Source organism: Nerophis lumbriciformis, linkage group LG08 (assembly GCF_033978685.3).
Source record: "Nerophis lumbriciformis linkage group LG08, RoL_Nlum_v2.1, whole genome shotgun sequence".
Taxonomy (NCBI): Eukaryota; Metazoa; Chordata; class Actinopteri; order Syngnathiformes; family Syngnathidae; genus Nerophis; species Nerophis lumbriciformis.
Genome location: NC_084555.2, coordinates 10,435,854 through 10,451,899, shown reverse-complemented (window position 1 = coordinate 10,451,899; position 16,046 = coordinate 10,435,854). Strand labels below are relative to the sequence as shown.

The 16,046-nt window shown below is 39.0% G+C and overlaps 2 protein-coding genes across 2 annotated transcripts in view; one reads left to right on the top strand and one right to left on the bottom strand.

Annotated features, from left to right (window-relative positions):
- Positions 1–93: 93 nt before the first annotated feature.
- Positions 94–14,308, top strand: pole2 (polymerase (DNA directed), epsilon 2). Its single transcript, XM_061968243.2, has 19 exons — positions 94–261; positions 596–696; positions 771–846; positions 908–985; positions 2,343–2,436; positions 2,521–2,595; positions 6,591–6,674; positions 6,756–6,812; positions 6,894–6,942; positions 7,042–7,114; positions 7,193–7,365; positions 8,250–8,339; positions 8,414–8,468; positions 8,548–8,607; positions 8,705–8,782; positions 13,541–13,649; positions 13,715–13,891; positions 13,962–14,029; positions 14,121–14,308. Exons 1-19 carry the CDS (start codon positions 191–193, stop codon positions 14,137–14,139), a joined length of 1,587 nt encoding a protein of 528 aa, XP_061824227.2. The 5' UTR covers positions 94–190; the 3' UTR covers positions 14,140–14,308.
- The window catches only part of LOC133611447 (ribosome quality control complex subunit NEMF), a 29,249-nt gene continuing 26,472 nt past the window's right edge, over positions 13,270–16,046 (bottom strand). Inside the window, exon 33 of the mRNA XM_061968234.2 lies at positions 13,270–13,583. The gene's annotated coding sequence lies outside the window, so the exon portion shown is untranslated. The remainder of the gene's footprint in view (positions 13,584–16,046) is intronic.

Sequence of the window (16,046 nt, the reverse complement as noted above, 5' to 3'; positions counted from 1 at the left end):
AATGTATATGGTAGCTAATATTTTTAATGTAGCGTCACGTTCCTCTCCTACTATAGAGCACGGATCACGTTTTAATTTATGCGCGAACCAAGTGTAGGAAGAGGGCGGAAGTGACGACATTTGTGGCGGAAGTAAAAAAATATTTGGCGCCAAAGCTTGAGCGGCGGGGCGAGTAACGTCAACAAAAAAGATGGACGTCGCCCGCAAAATTAAATCTAAAGTTTCCGCTGAATTCAAGATGCGAGGACTTATTCTTCGACCGTATGTAACCTTAACTCATTCAACCCTACTACTACTGTTCTTACGTTTAATGTCACGTCGCGCTGGTTATGAACTAGCATAGCTAATGGATTAGCTCTACACGTTGCCTTTTCACTCACATTAGTCCGTTTTATGGTAAAATGATACTTTTCACTCTTTTTTGTAACTATGTTCGATTTTGTCTTAATTCGGTGTATCCACTACCCTCCATGTCATAGGGTAACAGTATTCATGAGTACAACCCAACATAAACAGTTTGTGTATTGTGTTTGTAGGTTACAGACATAATACTGGAATATTGTATCTAACATTTTGGTTTTGTCTTATTGTCCAGTGAGGCTACCAAGTACCTGGTGGAGGCCCTGCTCTCTGTAGATCCCTCAGAGCTGGATGATGTCATTGGACGAGTCCTGGATGCTGTGGAAAAGCAGCCATGTACTGTCATGTATAGTATATGATACAGAATATATGCATGTACAGAACTGTAAAAATGCTTTGTTTTCCCACAGTGTCGTCTAGCATGATCGAGCAGTCTGTGGTGGAAAATGCCGTGCAGGACTGCTCTCAATCCTCCGATGAAGCCCTGTAAGTACAAGATTGGTCATTAATAGTATGAGATTCGTCAACCGGGTTATTTCACTTGCAGAAATAATGTCTTCAACATCATTGGAGCCTTCGACGTGCCCAGATACATTTACAATGTGGAGCGTAAGAAGTTTGTGCCGTAAGTAAAAGGCAATTTTTCCCCAAACTGATCAGCGCAGTCTCATAAAGTGAATTTCTGGGGACATTTGTGACATAAAATATGGGCAAAAATTGATGGTGCATTACAATTTTAATGTAAATGGGACTATTTTACTTTGGCTTTTTTTTTTTTTTGGTCAAATAGGTCACAGTGACCATAGAACCGGAAATTATGCCATATTGTAAATGTAGTAAGTCTTTGCTGCTCATTACAATATGGATATAATGTGACAATAATAACAATAAGAAGATAATTATTCATGTGAAGAGGCCTGCTTTGTTTTATGATTAAATGGTATTAGTGTAGTATTACTTTGGGGTTGACCTATTTTATATATTGTAATTGTTAATGATGGTGATATATGGAGGATTTTAGTGACAAACTTACATACATATGCAGCCAAATCAAACACAGCTTCATTCGTAATTACATGTGGAATCATTTATTTAAATGATGATATTATTATATATTTATTTTTCCATTTATTAAAGATAGGTCGATTGACAACACTAAATTGGCCCTAGTGTGTGAATGTGAGTGTGAATGTTGTCTGTCTATCTGTGTTGGCCCTGTGATGAGGTGGCGACTTGTCCAGGGTGTATGCCGCTTTCCGCCCAATTGTAGCTGAGATAGGCTCCAGCGACCCTGAAGGGAATAAGCGGTAGAAAATGGATGGATGGGCATTTATTAAAGAAATTGTGAAATACTGTATAATTACAAATAATTGATAATTACTGACTGATTTAATAACAATTACGAATTGTACTTTTTTGTCACCAATTCATTTACCTATTAATTTAGTTAATGTCCCTGTATGCCGTGTTGAAAAGCACCATGACATGCAACATGAGCTAAATCATGGGTGTCCAAACTACACCCCATGAGCCAATTGTGGCCCGCCTGCATCTTCAGTTTGGCCTTTGAGACATCATAAGTTTAATAAGGAATCTGGCCCGTGGGGTGTTTTCAAACTCATTTCAAATAAGTAACAATCTGACTGTTGCAAATTTGCCGCCAACTTGTGGACAACGTGAGTAAATCAGGTTAATGACCATGAATTGTACTTTGAAGTAAAAAATATAGTATATTTGTATAATATGTACACATATATAATGTATAAGTTATGCGTGTGTGTGGGTACAGTATGTATGTACGTACACATATACCGGTACATACATTCAAAGACCAAGTTAAAAAGTTTGGACACCCCTGAACTAAATTAATTGGTCAAAGTCACCCATCAGAAGGTGGTGGGCGGGACCATTGACCTGATTGGTCGACCTTCCGCTATCCAGGCTTTATCAGTATTATTTAGCTGCTTGTTTGCACTTCCCAGCATCAGTATGACCGGTCATCCGACTCCAAGCTTGTGCGGAGGCGCCAGAGACAAAGCAGAACTTTTTCGTGAGCGCTACACAATTTTACAGCAGGTCAGCCAGCCTCTGCTTCATTTTTATTTGTATGACTTCCATGTGCTTTGAATGACTTTTTGTTTTTTTTACGTGTGTTAATAGCGCACACGGCGACATGAGCTGTTCACCCTGCCTGCCATTGGAGCTGCTGTAGTGGAGAATCAAAACAAATTTCAGGTAATTTTTAATTCTATCATATCTCCTTATCTAGTAAAGCATGTTTGTATAGTCAACTGCAGAGATCACCAGGTATCTATTAGACATCAGACATTTATTAGTGGACATGCCTTTGTTTGTATAAATGCATTTTTATTAGGGCTGCCAAAAATAACGAGTTAACTCATGTGATTATTCACAAAAAATGTATCAGAATCGTGTACATAGTGGATTAATCATACAATTATTTTGATCGCACATGCTCTTTTACCTCAACTGTGGATGGTTACCTGAAAGGCTGAGGGTTGTTATATGGTCAGTGATTAGGTCATTGCAAAGATGAGTGAGAAGCAGGGCTGTTGCTAGGAATTTTGGGCCCCCTGAAAGAATATCGGCGTGGGCCCCTCTACTCCATTCATTGCCACCTTCAATATTTTTTTCCCGTGCCTGGTGTAATACACCCATTCTGTTTACTTTCTTACAATTAACAACTTAACAAGTCAGAGTATTATTATGTAAATTATGAAATATTAGTTGTCTTATTCTCATTTGACTGATTTGCAACATGTGGTTTATCCTCTGCCTGCAAGTACATTTTCAATTAACCATTGAACAAAAAAGTAGTGTTTTTAATTTTTTTATTGTACTTAACAATCAAGCACTGATATGCAAACAAACCTGGCTAAAGATAGCCCACAGGTAAATATGTAGCATTTAACTTTAATATGCAAGTAAAACAAAGAGCACATGGAATATGTTGTCATAAAACAAATATCAAAAACAACAACAATCCTCATCTAATTGCAATTAAAGTTTACATTGGCTTGTTTGTTCACTGGAAGTCTAATCAAAAAGCCCAACACCTTTTTGCTAGCACATTTGCTGATGAGGTATTCAAAGTCCAAATGTCGGCTTAGTTGAATTTCAGTTGTAAGTCCAGCAAGGCTATTTAGCCTCTCTTGACTTGTTGTGGCTCTGAGATAGTTCCTAACTTGTTTCATTTTGATAAACACTCTTTCTCCACCTGCTACAGTCACAGGTAATGAAGGTATAGCTCGGTTGGTAGAGCGGCCGTGCCAGCAACTTGAGGGTTGCAGGTTCGATCCCCGCTTCCGCCATGCTAGTCACTGCCGTTGTGTCCTTGGGCAAGACACTTTACCCACCTGCTCCCAGTGCCACCCACACTGGTTTAAAATGTAACTTAGATATTGGGTTTCACAATGTAAAGCGCTTTGAGTCACTTGAGAAAAAGCGCTATATAAATGTAATTCAATTCACTTCACTTAAAACTGTCCCAAATTCTGAAGTCTTTTTTTACTTTGTTGTCAGCTATTTTGTGTCTTTTATTTTATATTAGTTTAGTTTAGTTTATTTTGTTATTTCTTCGGTCAGTGGTCGACAAAATAAACAAACAGTTTTACATAAACAAACAGTTGTACATTCATAAATTGACAATGTTACAGACGGAAAGGGTTTAGGCTGAAGTTGAGCACTTATTGCGCCTAACCCTATAAACCAGTGGTCCCCAACCACCGGGCCGTGGATCGATTGGTTAAATTCAAAATTGGTTAAATTAAAAAAAAAATTAAATTTATTTTTTTTATTAAATCAACATAAAAAACACAAGATACTTATAATTAGTGCACCAACCCCAAAAACCTCCCTCCCCCATTTACACTCATTCATACAAAAGGGTTGTTTCTTTCTGTTATTAATATTCTGGTTCCTACATTGTATGTCAATATAGATCAATACAGTCTGCAGGGATACAGTCCGTAAGCACAAATGATTGTCCCCCTGGTCCGTGGGACAAAATTTCAAGCGTTGACCGGTCCGCAGTAACAAAAAGGTTGGGGACCACTGCTATAAACAATCTCAAATACAAGATGACCTTCCTAAAAATATGAAATTTCCTTTACACAACATGAACACTGTTCAAATAAATACACAGTAAAGACATGTGAAATATCCCTGTACATGTGTTAGTTAAACATTTGTACCAATAATATATTATATACAAACAATTATACTTCCATTATTATTTATATCCCACATTTAGTTTGATAATTAACATTGATCATAGTATTAACTACTGTGTTGATTCAAGAGTGATATATTTTTCTAAGACATTGGTCTTAAAGTGTTTTTTAAATGTGTGAATGGAACTGGAACATTTTAAGGAATTACTAGGAAAACAAACAACAACTCTTTAGATATTTAACTTTTTTGTATTTAGGCTATTCAAATGTCCCACAAACAACATATTATACAAGACCACATTGAACACATCATGATAACGTAACTGACTTTCGTCAGATGCTCATAATTAGTAATTATAAACATCTGATGAAGGTAATTACTGAGTTGAACTTGAATGCATCATTATACAGTTCAATTCACCCGCTAAATGAATGGGCGCATAATGGAGCAATGTCCGACAGTGATACTGTATGTATGAAACACACAATCACACTGTTGCTCTACAATGAACTGGCGACTTGTATAGAGTGTAGCGTGGCCAGACAGCTGACGTAGGCTCCAGTGTTCAGCCTGCGGCCAGTCAAAGGTAACGTTACAGACATTAAATGCATGAACAAGTAGGCTAATTGTTTCAGCCGCCCTCTGTAGTTTTACTTTCTCACCATCAATGTTCCCAGCTTCCCTCAAATGTTTCATGTGTGTGGGCACCTCCCTGAGCATTCAGTGAAGCACATGTGAGCAACATCAGACATGCACCCTGTAGCCATACCAGCAGCACACTTTTCCTTAACCTGACATAACAATTTAAATGTTTTATTATGATGATCAAATGACATCAGTCATTTCCATCAGATTATTTTCTAATATAGGTGGTTTGGCACACTTACAATGAAAATAACAAAAACATCTTGACCGGAACAAAAACAATATGAGAGCAACACGGGGCATCCTAAATAGAATTATTAAAAATGGTGCTAAGGATTATCCTAAATGCTTCTCTGACGGAAATGTAAAAAATGACGACATGAACCAAGTAGTTGAAAGCTTCAATAAGTACTTTGTGAACATTGGACCAAATCTGGAGAAAAAAAGATTCCAGATCCAGAGTGACACTACAGACAGAAATCCCAACTCAATGTTCCTCGAAGGTGTGACAAAAGAGGAAATAATCAATATTGTAAAAAAAATGTAAATCCAAAACCTCAACTGATTGTAACGGAATTGATATGGAAACGATACAAAAGGTTTGTTATCACAAAACTTTGTGTTGCCATGAGTTGCCAGCGAGAGGACAAAAGCTGTATTTGATCCTACCAAGCAAAAGGCTTGTAAAACTCCGCTGTGGAGGATGGGAAGCGAGATGAAGGTGTCGGTTTCTTTGATGTATTGTAATCCACAGGAAGATTTTATCTTGACCCGAGATCTACAAAGCGGAGAGGAAGCAGGACATGGCTCCCCTCCAGGCACCTTTTCTTTGAACTGTTTTGTGACCAAAGGCAGCGGCTGTTTACGACCCCCTTCCTTTAGAAACAGCTGTTGCCATGTAATCAGGGAAAGTCCAAATAAAAGAGGAGGCGTACAATCTTTCGTCAGAGCGTGGTAGGACACAGTACAAGGGTACAGCCCAGACGTTTCGCCTCAATTGAGCTAAATTGAATTCTGTCTGTTTAATTCCTTGCTTAATAGATGTCATCAGTGTTTGAACCTGACAGGTTATTTTATAATTTTTGCACATGTGACTGTACTTAATTTACAATGTAATATACAGTGCTAACTGTAGCACACACACTTTGAAAATGTGCATAGTTTAACAAGCCCTAATGCTCACTATTCTCCTGAAACCTGAAAATCTTTCAAGTCCACTGTAAACACCAGCTTTACAGATGCCATGTTGGCTCTGCAGGCAGTGTGTGTTGTCCCAATTTCAGGTGTTACTTTTCTCTATTCAAGCAGACTCATAGATTTATTGGAGTCTGGCGCCTATTAGAGCTACTGTTTGTTGTCATCTAACCAGCAGATTATTTTGTGTTCTCCAGCTAAAGCCAATTGAAGCTTTGCTCGGCAGCACGTCCAAAATGGGAGGTGTGATTGTGCTGGGGATGATCACACAACTGAAAGAGGTGGGTCACTATTTAAATAAAAGACATGACAATGTCGTCTGTGTGTGTCTAAAATGTTTTGCTATTGCTTTTATTTTGAAGGGGAAATACCACTTGGAGGATCCAACAGGAACAGTAGAGCTCAACATATCTAAAGCAATATCCTTTCATCTATAAAATATAAAACAATGCTTCAAGTGATGCATTATTTCACGTTATTTGCCTTCATTTAGCTTTCACCAGTTTCATAACGGACTTTACACAGAATCCAGTTTTGTGCTGGCTGAGGGTAAGAAGGAATTACTTGTTAAAGACGTGCATTTTGCACAGCGGGGACAAAATATTATTTCCTTTCGGTAGCTTGAAAGCAGTTTTGTGTGTGTGGCAGGTTGGTACGAGGACTCAGTGTTCCACGTTAATGGTTTTGGTACTCCGCCAATAGAACCTTCATCAGCCACAAGGTCTTACAAGGGTTTAAGGGAAATGATCTACCTTGCAGAGTTTTTGTCACAACCTTGTCGTCCTCTTTCCATTATCAGGGCGTACTTTGGCAACGTCAACTTTTTCGGCGGTCCGTCCGCAATGTCTGTGAAGGCGTCGGCCAAGCTCAAGCAGCTGGAGGAAGAGAACGAGGACGCCATGTTTGTTATTGTCTCGGACGTGTGGCTGGACAACGTGGAAGTGATGGAGAAGCTCAACCTCATGTTCTCAGGTATGCTAGTCATGTAGTTAGCATCTTATAGACGCTGCGCCTCAATTGTTCACTTGAACAACAAGACAACCTCATTTTTTTACATTTAGGGGAAGATAAGTGGTGTTCAGAGTGAAGTAGGAATCATTAGTATTTTTATAGACAAAGCATAAAAACCTGCTTACTACTAAATACATTTTTTACATTATAGGAGCCCTCTAAAGAACACCCTTTACACTCTTAATCTAATATAGTAATGATGCCTGGGGCTAAGCCAATCAGTGGCCACAATGCTGAACAGGTTTGATCTCGAGTGGCCAATACTACTGCAGTATATGTATATGTATATGCATCAAAACTATGAATGAACACATGTGGAGTTATGTACTTAACAAAAAAAGGTAAAATAACTGAAAACATGTTTTATATTCTAGTTTCTTCAAAATAGCCACCCTTTGCTCCGATTACTGTTTTGCACACTCTTGCATTCTCTAGATGAACTTCAAGAGGTAGTCACCTGAAAGGGTTTTCACTTCACAGGTGTCATAGTTTTGATGCCTTCTGTGACAATCTACAATGTAAATAGTCATGAAAATAAAGAAAACACATTGAAAAAAGGTGTGTCCAAACTTTTGGCCTTTACTGTGTGTGTATATATATATATATATATATATATATATATATTACTGTGTGTATATATATATATATATGTGTATATGTGTGTGTATGTATATATATATATATATATATATGTATATATACAGTACCGTATGTGTGTGTGTACATATGTATGCATGTATATATGTGTGTGTGTATCTATATGTATGTATATGTATATGTATGTGTATATAGACCATATTTTAGCAACGTATGATTTATTCTTGTTTTTATTGTTCTGTCCCTAGGCTATGCTGCAATGCCACCCACTTGTTTCATCTTTTGTGGAAATTTCTCTTCAGTTCCTTATGGAAAAACTCAAATCAAGTCCCTCAAAGGTGACTTATTTCAACTCATGAAATGTTTGTATGTAATGTTCAAATAAACAGTACGGTGTCTATTCTGTGTGCAGAGTCGCTGAAGACATTAGCAGATAGCATTTGTGCACATCCCAACATACACAGCAGGTACAGAATGTATTGTATGTATTTGTAAAATCATCTGCTTCAATGTCTGACTGCTCCCTTTCCCGCCCCTCACCTGCAGTAGTCGATTTGTGTTTGTTCCCGGCCCCGAGGACCCTGGTCCAGGCAACATCCTGCCACGGTAAAGCTTATGTCCACTTGTACACATGAAATAAAACATTTTTAATTAGCATTAATTAATAAACATTTGAAAATAAATGAGTGATGTTTGTCAACAGACCTCCACTGGCAGATCACATCACTGAGGAGTTCAGACAGAGGGTTCCTTTCTCCGTCTTTACCACCAACCCGTGCAGGTAAACATGGACTCTAGTAGTCCAGGATTTTTACTACTTAAAATGAGCCAAAATGACACAAAAGTACCTTTTGATGTTTAAACGACTGGAAAAAAAACACCTCTATGTGCAATTTATTGCATTGTTAGGTTTTTTTTTGGTAGGTTTCTACTTCCTGTTTTGACCTAGTCCTGGTTGGCTTGATTACAAGTGTCTGCTAGCTTTGATTTCAATCTTCTGTGACTGTGTAGCAGTGAGTGAAGGTATAGAAAGTATTCACAGTGCTTTACTTTTTCCACATTTTCTCATGTGACAGCCTTATTCCTAAATTACTTTTTTTTTCTTTTTCTCCCCGGTCCAAATTCTATACACAATGTCTCATACTGTCAGCAAAAGTGTTTTTTAATGTTTGCAAATTAATTACATATAACAAAATTGGCCCTAGTGTGTGAATGTTGTCTGTCTATCTGTGTTGGCCCTGTGATGAGGTGGCGACTTGTCCGCCCATGTGCAGCTGAGATAAGCTCCAGCACCCCCCCCCGAATCCGAAAGGGACAAGCGGTAGAAAATGGATGGATGGATAACAAAACAAGTATCGTATTTTTCGGACTATAAATCGCAGTTTTTTTCATAGTTTGGCCGGGGGTGCGACTTATACTCAGGAGCGACTTATGTGTGAAATTATTAACACATTACCGTAAAATATCAAATAATATTATTTAGCTCATTCACGTAAGAGACTAGACGTATAAGATTTCATGGGATTTAGCAATTAGGAGTGACAGATTGTTTGGTAAACGTATAGCATGTTCTATATGTTATAGTTATTTGAATGACTCTTACCATAATATGTTACGTTAACATACCAGGCACGTTCTCAGTTGGTTATTTATGCCTCATATAACGTACACTTATTCAGCCTGTTGTTCACTATTCTTTATTTATTTTAAATTGCCTTTCAAATGGCTATTCTTGGTGTTGGGTTTTATCAAATACATTTCCCCAAAAAATGCGACTTATACTCCAGTGCGACTTATATGTTTTTTTACTTCTTTATTATGCATTTTCGGCCGGTGCGACTTATACTCCGGAGCGACTTATAGTCCGAAAAATACAGTAAGTATTCACAGTTGTTTTGGATTTAAGTCTGGGTTCTGGAAAATGATTAACAAATGTTCCAGCCATGGAAACTGGGGGAAAAAAGGTCAAATGTCTTGGAAAAGTATTTATTTTACTAACTTGCCTCATAAGTGAATGCAAAGAGTTATGCAAATGTCTGTTTTGACCTTGTCTGGGCAACATTTAGGCACAGCGCTGCTCTGCTTTTAGAGGGAGCAGAGCCCCATGTGACGCAGTTCTGCAATCCAGTACTTGTACTTGACTTTGTCCCAACATTGAGACGTTTTTAGACCTTGTTACAGACAAAACTCGCGAGTATTGGTCTGCTCGTGTGAGAAGTTAGAATTTTAGGAAACCCTGTCTTAAGTTACCTCTAGGACTAGGCTTGTTAAGATAGCCGGTCAGTTCTTGGAAGAGTCTGGGGCGGTCCCAAACTTCTGATAGAGGCTTCGGGTCTCATTGGGACTTTTAAAACAACAAATGTTTCAGTACCCTTCCTCAGAATTGTGCCTGGAAACCATCCTTCTTTAGATGTCATGCTTGGGTTTTGTGGTCAACTGTAGGACATGTACCTTTTGTACAGACAGGTGTGTGCCTTTCTAAATATCACGACCATTAAGCTGTGCAAACTTCTCAAGGATGATCAGTGGAAACAGGACGAACCTCCCTTCAATTTTGCCTAAATACTTACAAACGTGTGATTTCTTTTTAAATGTATTAATCTGCAAAAAACATGTTTATTATTGAGTGTTGTGGGTAAAAGTAAGCTATTTAAGAATAAAGGTGGAATTTGCTTTTTGAGTGCACTGCTATAGCTTCTTGTGCATGCGTGCGTAAGCTATAGCTAGTCTCCTCCGTTTTGTTTTATTCACATATACTTTTCTATTTTTATATTCATATTGTTATTGCACTAATTTATTACAAATTGTAATGCCATGTTTGTCGATAAAGTTCTTTGGGGGGAAAAAAAGTGAAGTTAGCTGGTTGAAGTACCACGGTACTGTAGATTAAATGCAGTGGCGGGCCGTGCGTTTCCCACCTAGGCCTTCAGTGATGTCCAACTTCAATGATTACCTCTCAAAATACCATCATTGATGTCACCACATGATCATTGCTGGATAAATACTATACAGGAACACATTTACACCCTACTGCGCATTGAATCACATCAACAGTATACAAAACGGGTTATTTTGTGGCACATTTAAAAATAAATTATAACGCATCAGCAATTAAAACATATACCGTAAATTTATCTGCTTGGCTTATGGAACTTCCGGTCCATAAAGTTTGATTCAAAGTACACACTTCTCATATACCGTATTTTTCGGAGTATAAGTCGCACCGGAGTATAAGTCGCACCTGCCGAAAATGCATAATAAAGAAGGAAAAAAAACATTATGCAACTTTCATAAACTATGAAAAAAACTGAGACTTACAGTTCGAAAATACGGTATATATTAACTGCCCTGACCACATGAGGGTGACAAATACATATGTAATTAAAGCTGCAAGCAGCGTTTGTCGGGCCCGCGTATTTGGCAGGTGGTAGTCCTAAGTGTCCCAATACTTTTGTCTACTTTTAGTCTGAAGTGTCCCAAGACTTTTGTCTAGTGTACCTACCTTGTCTGCATTGTGTGGGCACGTTGGTGCTTCCTGCTTTTAAGCAGCCATCTTAAAAAAACAGCACCGCAGCAGCATCAGCGCAGCGGGTCTTTGAAGGGTCATAAAATCCAAACCGGAGCAGGTATCACAACTCTTTCGCCAACTTTTAATCAGAAGGGTTCAATCTCTCTCCTGTGTTAGTTTGAAGCCGAAACAACAAACGCGCTCAGAGGAGATAATGTTTGAAGAAAGGTGACCGGTTTTTACAAAAATGTAGTGTTGAAGGGGGAATAGCAAACTTCCTGTATATTTTTGCTGGGGGTTGTCAATTTATGAAAAGTAGGTCTAAGTGAGACCTACATAGAGGTTTTTGTTTCATGTCTCTCCGACCTTCCCAGTGGGAGTTACAGGCAGTTTTGTAATTTTTTTCTTCCGAGGAGCAGTTTTTTATCAGTTTTATTCAAAAATTGCTGTAGAGGGCAATTTTTAAATTTGGGGTTAGGTTTCTTTATTAGATCGCAATTTTTGCCAGTCCTGATGTGTGCGTTGAGTTCGGTGAGTTTTGAAGCGTGTTAAGGGGGTCAAATTACAGCTCAAAGAAGCAAAACTGACTGTTTTTAGTACTTTTTTGTCTTGAAGGGGGAATTGCCAACTTCCTGTTGATTTTAGCCCGAGGATGTACAATTATGAGAACTAGGTCTAAGTCAGACCTACATAGAGGATTTTGTTTCATGTTTTTCCGACCTTCCTAGTGGGAGTTACAGGCAGTCTATTTTTTTTTTTTCCTAGGGGGCGCTAGAGCGCAATTTTGAGTTTTGAGGTTTGGTTGTTTGATAAAAAGTTTTGCCGTATATTACTGATGTGTGTGTAAAATTTGGTGAGTTTTGAAGCATGTTAAGGGGGTCAAAGTAGTGCGCAAAGCTGCGGAAGAATAATAATAATAATAATAATAAAACCTTAGAAATTCAATAGGTCCTTATGTCCCATTGCATAAGGACTCCCTGTGGGAGTCCTTTTGCAATGGGCCATTGCGGGCCCTAACTATGTTAATTCAATGACACACTTTAACAACAAGAGTTTACAACTTTTAGTTGTAACAGTACATCTACTGTCAACAACTTGTGATCTGATTGGCTATCGCAACTGTCTCTCAAATCTATGTGTTCTCAAATTCATCCACTAACAGTCCCGTTGAGTATCCAATCACAGGACGTGTAAATGTCACGTTCAACGTGAGACCAGCTAGAAGCCTCACGTTGAACGTGATCTGATTGGCTATTGCCAATGTCTATCAACTGTATGTCCCCGTTTACTTACAGTGCACGGACGCCCGCATTGTTAATGCTGAAGGCGTCTGGCAGATTTCGTACTGCATGGCCACATAAGATAGCTGAATTCTGATTGGATACAAACTAAAACTAAAAACAACAGCACTGGAACGTGCATAATATGACATGAAAAGAATATGAATAATTTGAGATATTTAGGGAAAGTAAATTTAAAAAATAATTTTATCTTTAATTATGATCATGATTTCTGGTTATGTTAGGTGTTGCGCCGGACCAGTTCTTCCTCCCAGGGAATCTAAGTTACTGGTCAATCCCAAGTTCTTTCGATGACATATATGCTGAGTAAGAAGGACCGTCATGACAGAATTGGAATATTTTCCAGTTTATTCCAAAGCTTTGGGAGATTGACTTAATCAATACATTCGTATCGGCTGCACTAGTTGATCTGGCATTCCAAGGGGAAAACCAACTTCTTACAACCCCCATCTCCCTCTCGCACCACTGATAAGAAACCAATGGGGGAGGTCTTCACATTCCAAGGGAGAGACACAAAACAGACAATCTGAAGACTAAGGGAGACTAGTAGAATAAACAAAGGAATAGTACTAGCTTCCCTGAACATGGCTAAGTAAAAAGAAAGAACTCTTAATCATATCTGCATCCTTTCCACATAGGCCAGCAGAGAAGGCATTGCTGGCCCTGACGGCACACCACTGATTAAATAATGAAGAACTCAACAAAATATTTTCCTCATGTACCTTGTCAGGATCCAGTACTGCAGCCAGGAGATGGTGGTGGTCAGAGAGGACCTGGTCAACAAGATGTGCAGGAACAGTGTGGGTTTACCTAATAGCAATCTGGACATTCCAAACCACGTGAGTCTCCCAACAATTACGGAAAATGTCTTTTTTTGGCGCAGCTGCTCACTTTTTGTTCTCAGTTTGTTAGAACCATCCTGTCCCAGGCTCACCTCACGCCGCTTCCTCTCTACGTCAGCCCCGTGTTTTGGGCGTACGACTACACCTTACGAGTATACCCAGTCCCTGATGTTGTGGTGTTTGCGGACAAGTACGACCCCTTCACCATCAACCACGTCGACTGCCTCTGTGTCAACCCGGTATGTTTTTTTATCTCTAGGGTTATTTTTTTACAGTCCATCTCTGATTACTATCATGTTTTCATCACAGGGCTCTTTCCCAAAGAGTGGTTTTACATTTAAGGTGTACTATCCATCTAACAGAACAGTTGAGGACAGGTGAGAATTTTGACCATTCTTAGATCCACAAATTGTCTGCCGTTTGAACAACAATAATGAATTATATTACTGTTACCTTCTATCTTTACAGCAAACTTCAAGGACTATAAAAAGGACAATGTTTTAAGTATAAGTCACATATTGTACAGTATGTAAGGTTCTTTTTAATTGTGCTCTGTAATGAATAAAATATATTGGTGTACTTTAAGCATCGGCTTTGGCTCATTTAGCGAACACATGACACATCTAGCTAAATGAGTCATCTCTGAAAAAAATAAAAGAGCTGTCGCTGTTCCGTTATATCCTTCAGCCTTCACCTCAATACGACACATTAAAAGCATTTGAAGATCCGTACATAGTTAAAGAGGAACATTATCACAATTTCAGAAGGGTTAAAACCATTAAAAATCAGTTCCCAGTGGCTTATTATATTTTTCGAAGTTTTTTTCAAAATTTTACCCATCACGCAATATCCCTAAAAAAAGCTTCAAAGTGCCTGATTTTAACCATCATTATAAACACCCGTCCATTTTCTTGTGACGTCACAGTGAAGCCAACACAAACAAACATGGCGGAAAGAACAGCAAGCTATAGCGACATTAGCTCGGATTCAGACTCGGATTTCAGCGGCTTAAGCGATTCAACAGATTACGAATGTATTGAAACGGATGGTTGTAGTGTGGAGGCAGGTAGCGAAAACCAAATTGAAGAAGAAACTGAAGCTATTGAGCCATATCGGTTTGAACCGTATGCAAGCGAAACCGACGAAAACGACACGACAGCCAGCGACACGGGAGAAAGCGAGGACGAATTCGGCGATCGCCTTCTAACCAACGATTGGTATGTGTTTGTTTGGCATTAAAGGAAACTAACAACTAGGTTTACAGCATATGAAATACATTTGGCAACAACATGCACTTTGAGAGTGCAGACAGCCCAATTTTCTTTAATTAATATATTCTGTAGACATACCCTCATCCACGCTCTTTTCCTGAAAGCTGATCTGTCCAGTTTTGGAGTTGATGTCAGCAGGCCACGGAAGCTAGGGTCGATATTCTTCTCTTGATCATCTTCGGTGGCATAAGGGACGGTGTGAGCCAAGACATCCAGGGGGTTTAGCTCGCTCGTCTGCGGGAACAAACTGCCACCATTGCTTGCCGTGCTACCAAGGGTCCTTTGTCCCTGAATTGCTCACACACTCCGGCAGATTCAATGGGGGTCTGGCGGCAGATTTCTTTGACTTTATCGTTGGAAATGCATCTGCTTTGAGTGTCGCAGGATATCCACACATTCTTGCCATCTCTGTCGTAGCATAGCTTTCGTCGGTAAAGTGTGCGGAACAAACGTCCAATTTCTTGCCACTTTCGCATCTTTGGGCCACTGGTGCAACTTGAATCCGTCCCTGTTTGTGTTGTTACACCCTCCGACAACACACCGACGAGGCATGATGTCTCCAAGGTACGGAAAACAGTCGAAAAAACGGAAAATAACAGCTGATTTGACTCGGTGTTTGAGGAAATGGCGGATTGCTTCCCGATGTGACGCCACGTTGTGACGTCATCGCTCCAAGAGCGAATATTAGAAAGTCGTTTAATTCACCAAAATTCATCCATTTAGAGTTCGGAAATCGGTTAAAAACATATATGGTCTTTTTTCTGCAACATCAAGGTATATATTGACGCTTACATAGGTCTGGTGATAATGTTCCCCTTTAACCAGATACACACTCCGTGTCAAGCGACTTTGTAAATGTACATCAAGTGCCTTGCAAAAGTATTCACCCCCTCTTGGATATTTCGTCTTTTTATTGCTTCATGGTCAATGTTATTTGGCTTTTTGACCAGTATTTGAAAAAGAACCCAGCTCATTTAATGGTAAAGTGAAAACAGATTTTTACTCATTTGTGTCAGTAAATTATAATTATGGAAAGTACATAATTGTACAGGTAATCACCCCATTCAGATCAATATTTAGTCTGTAATCACAGTTCTGAGTGTGTGGATATTTGGACGCTGAC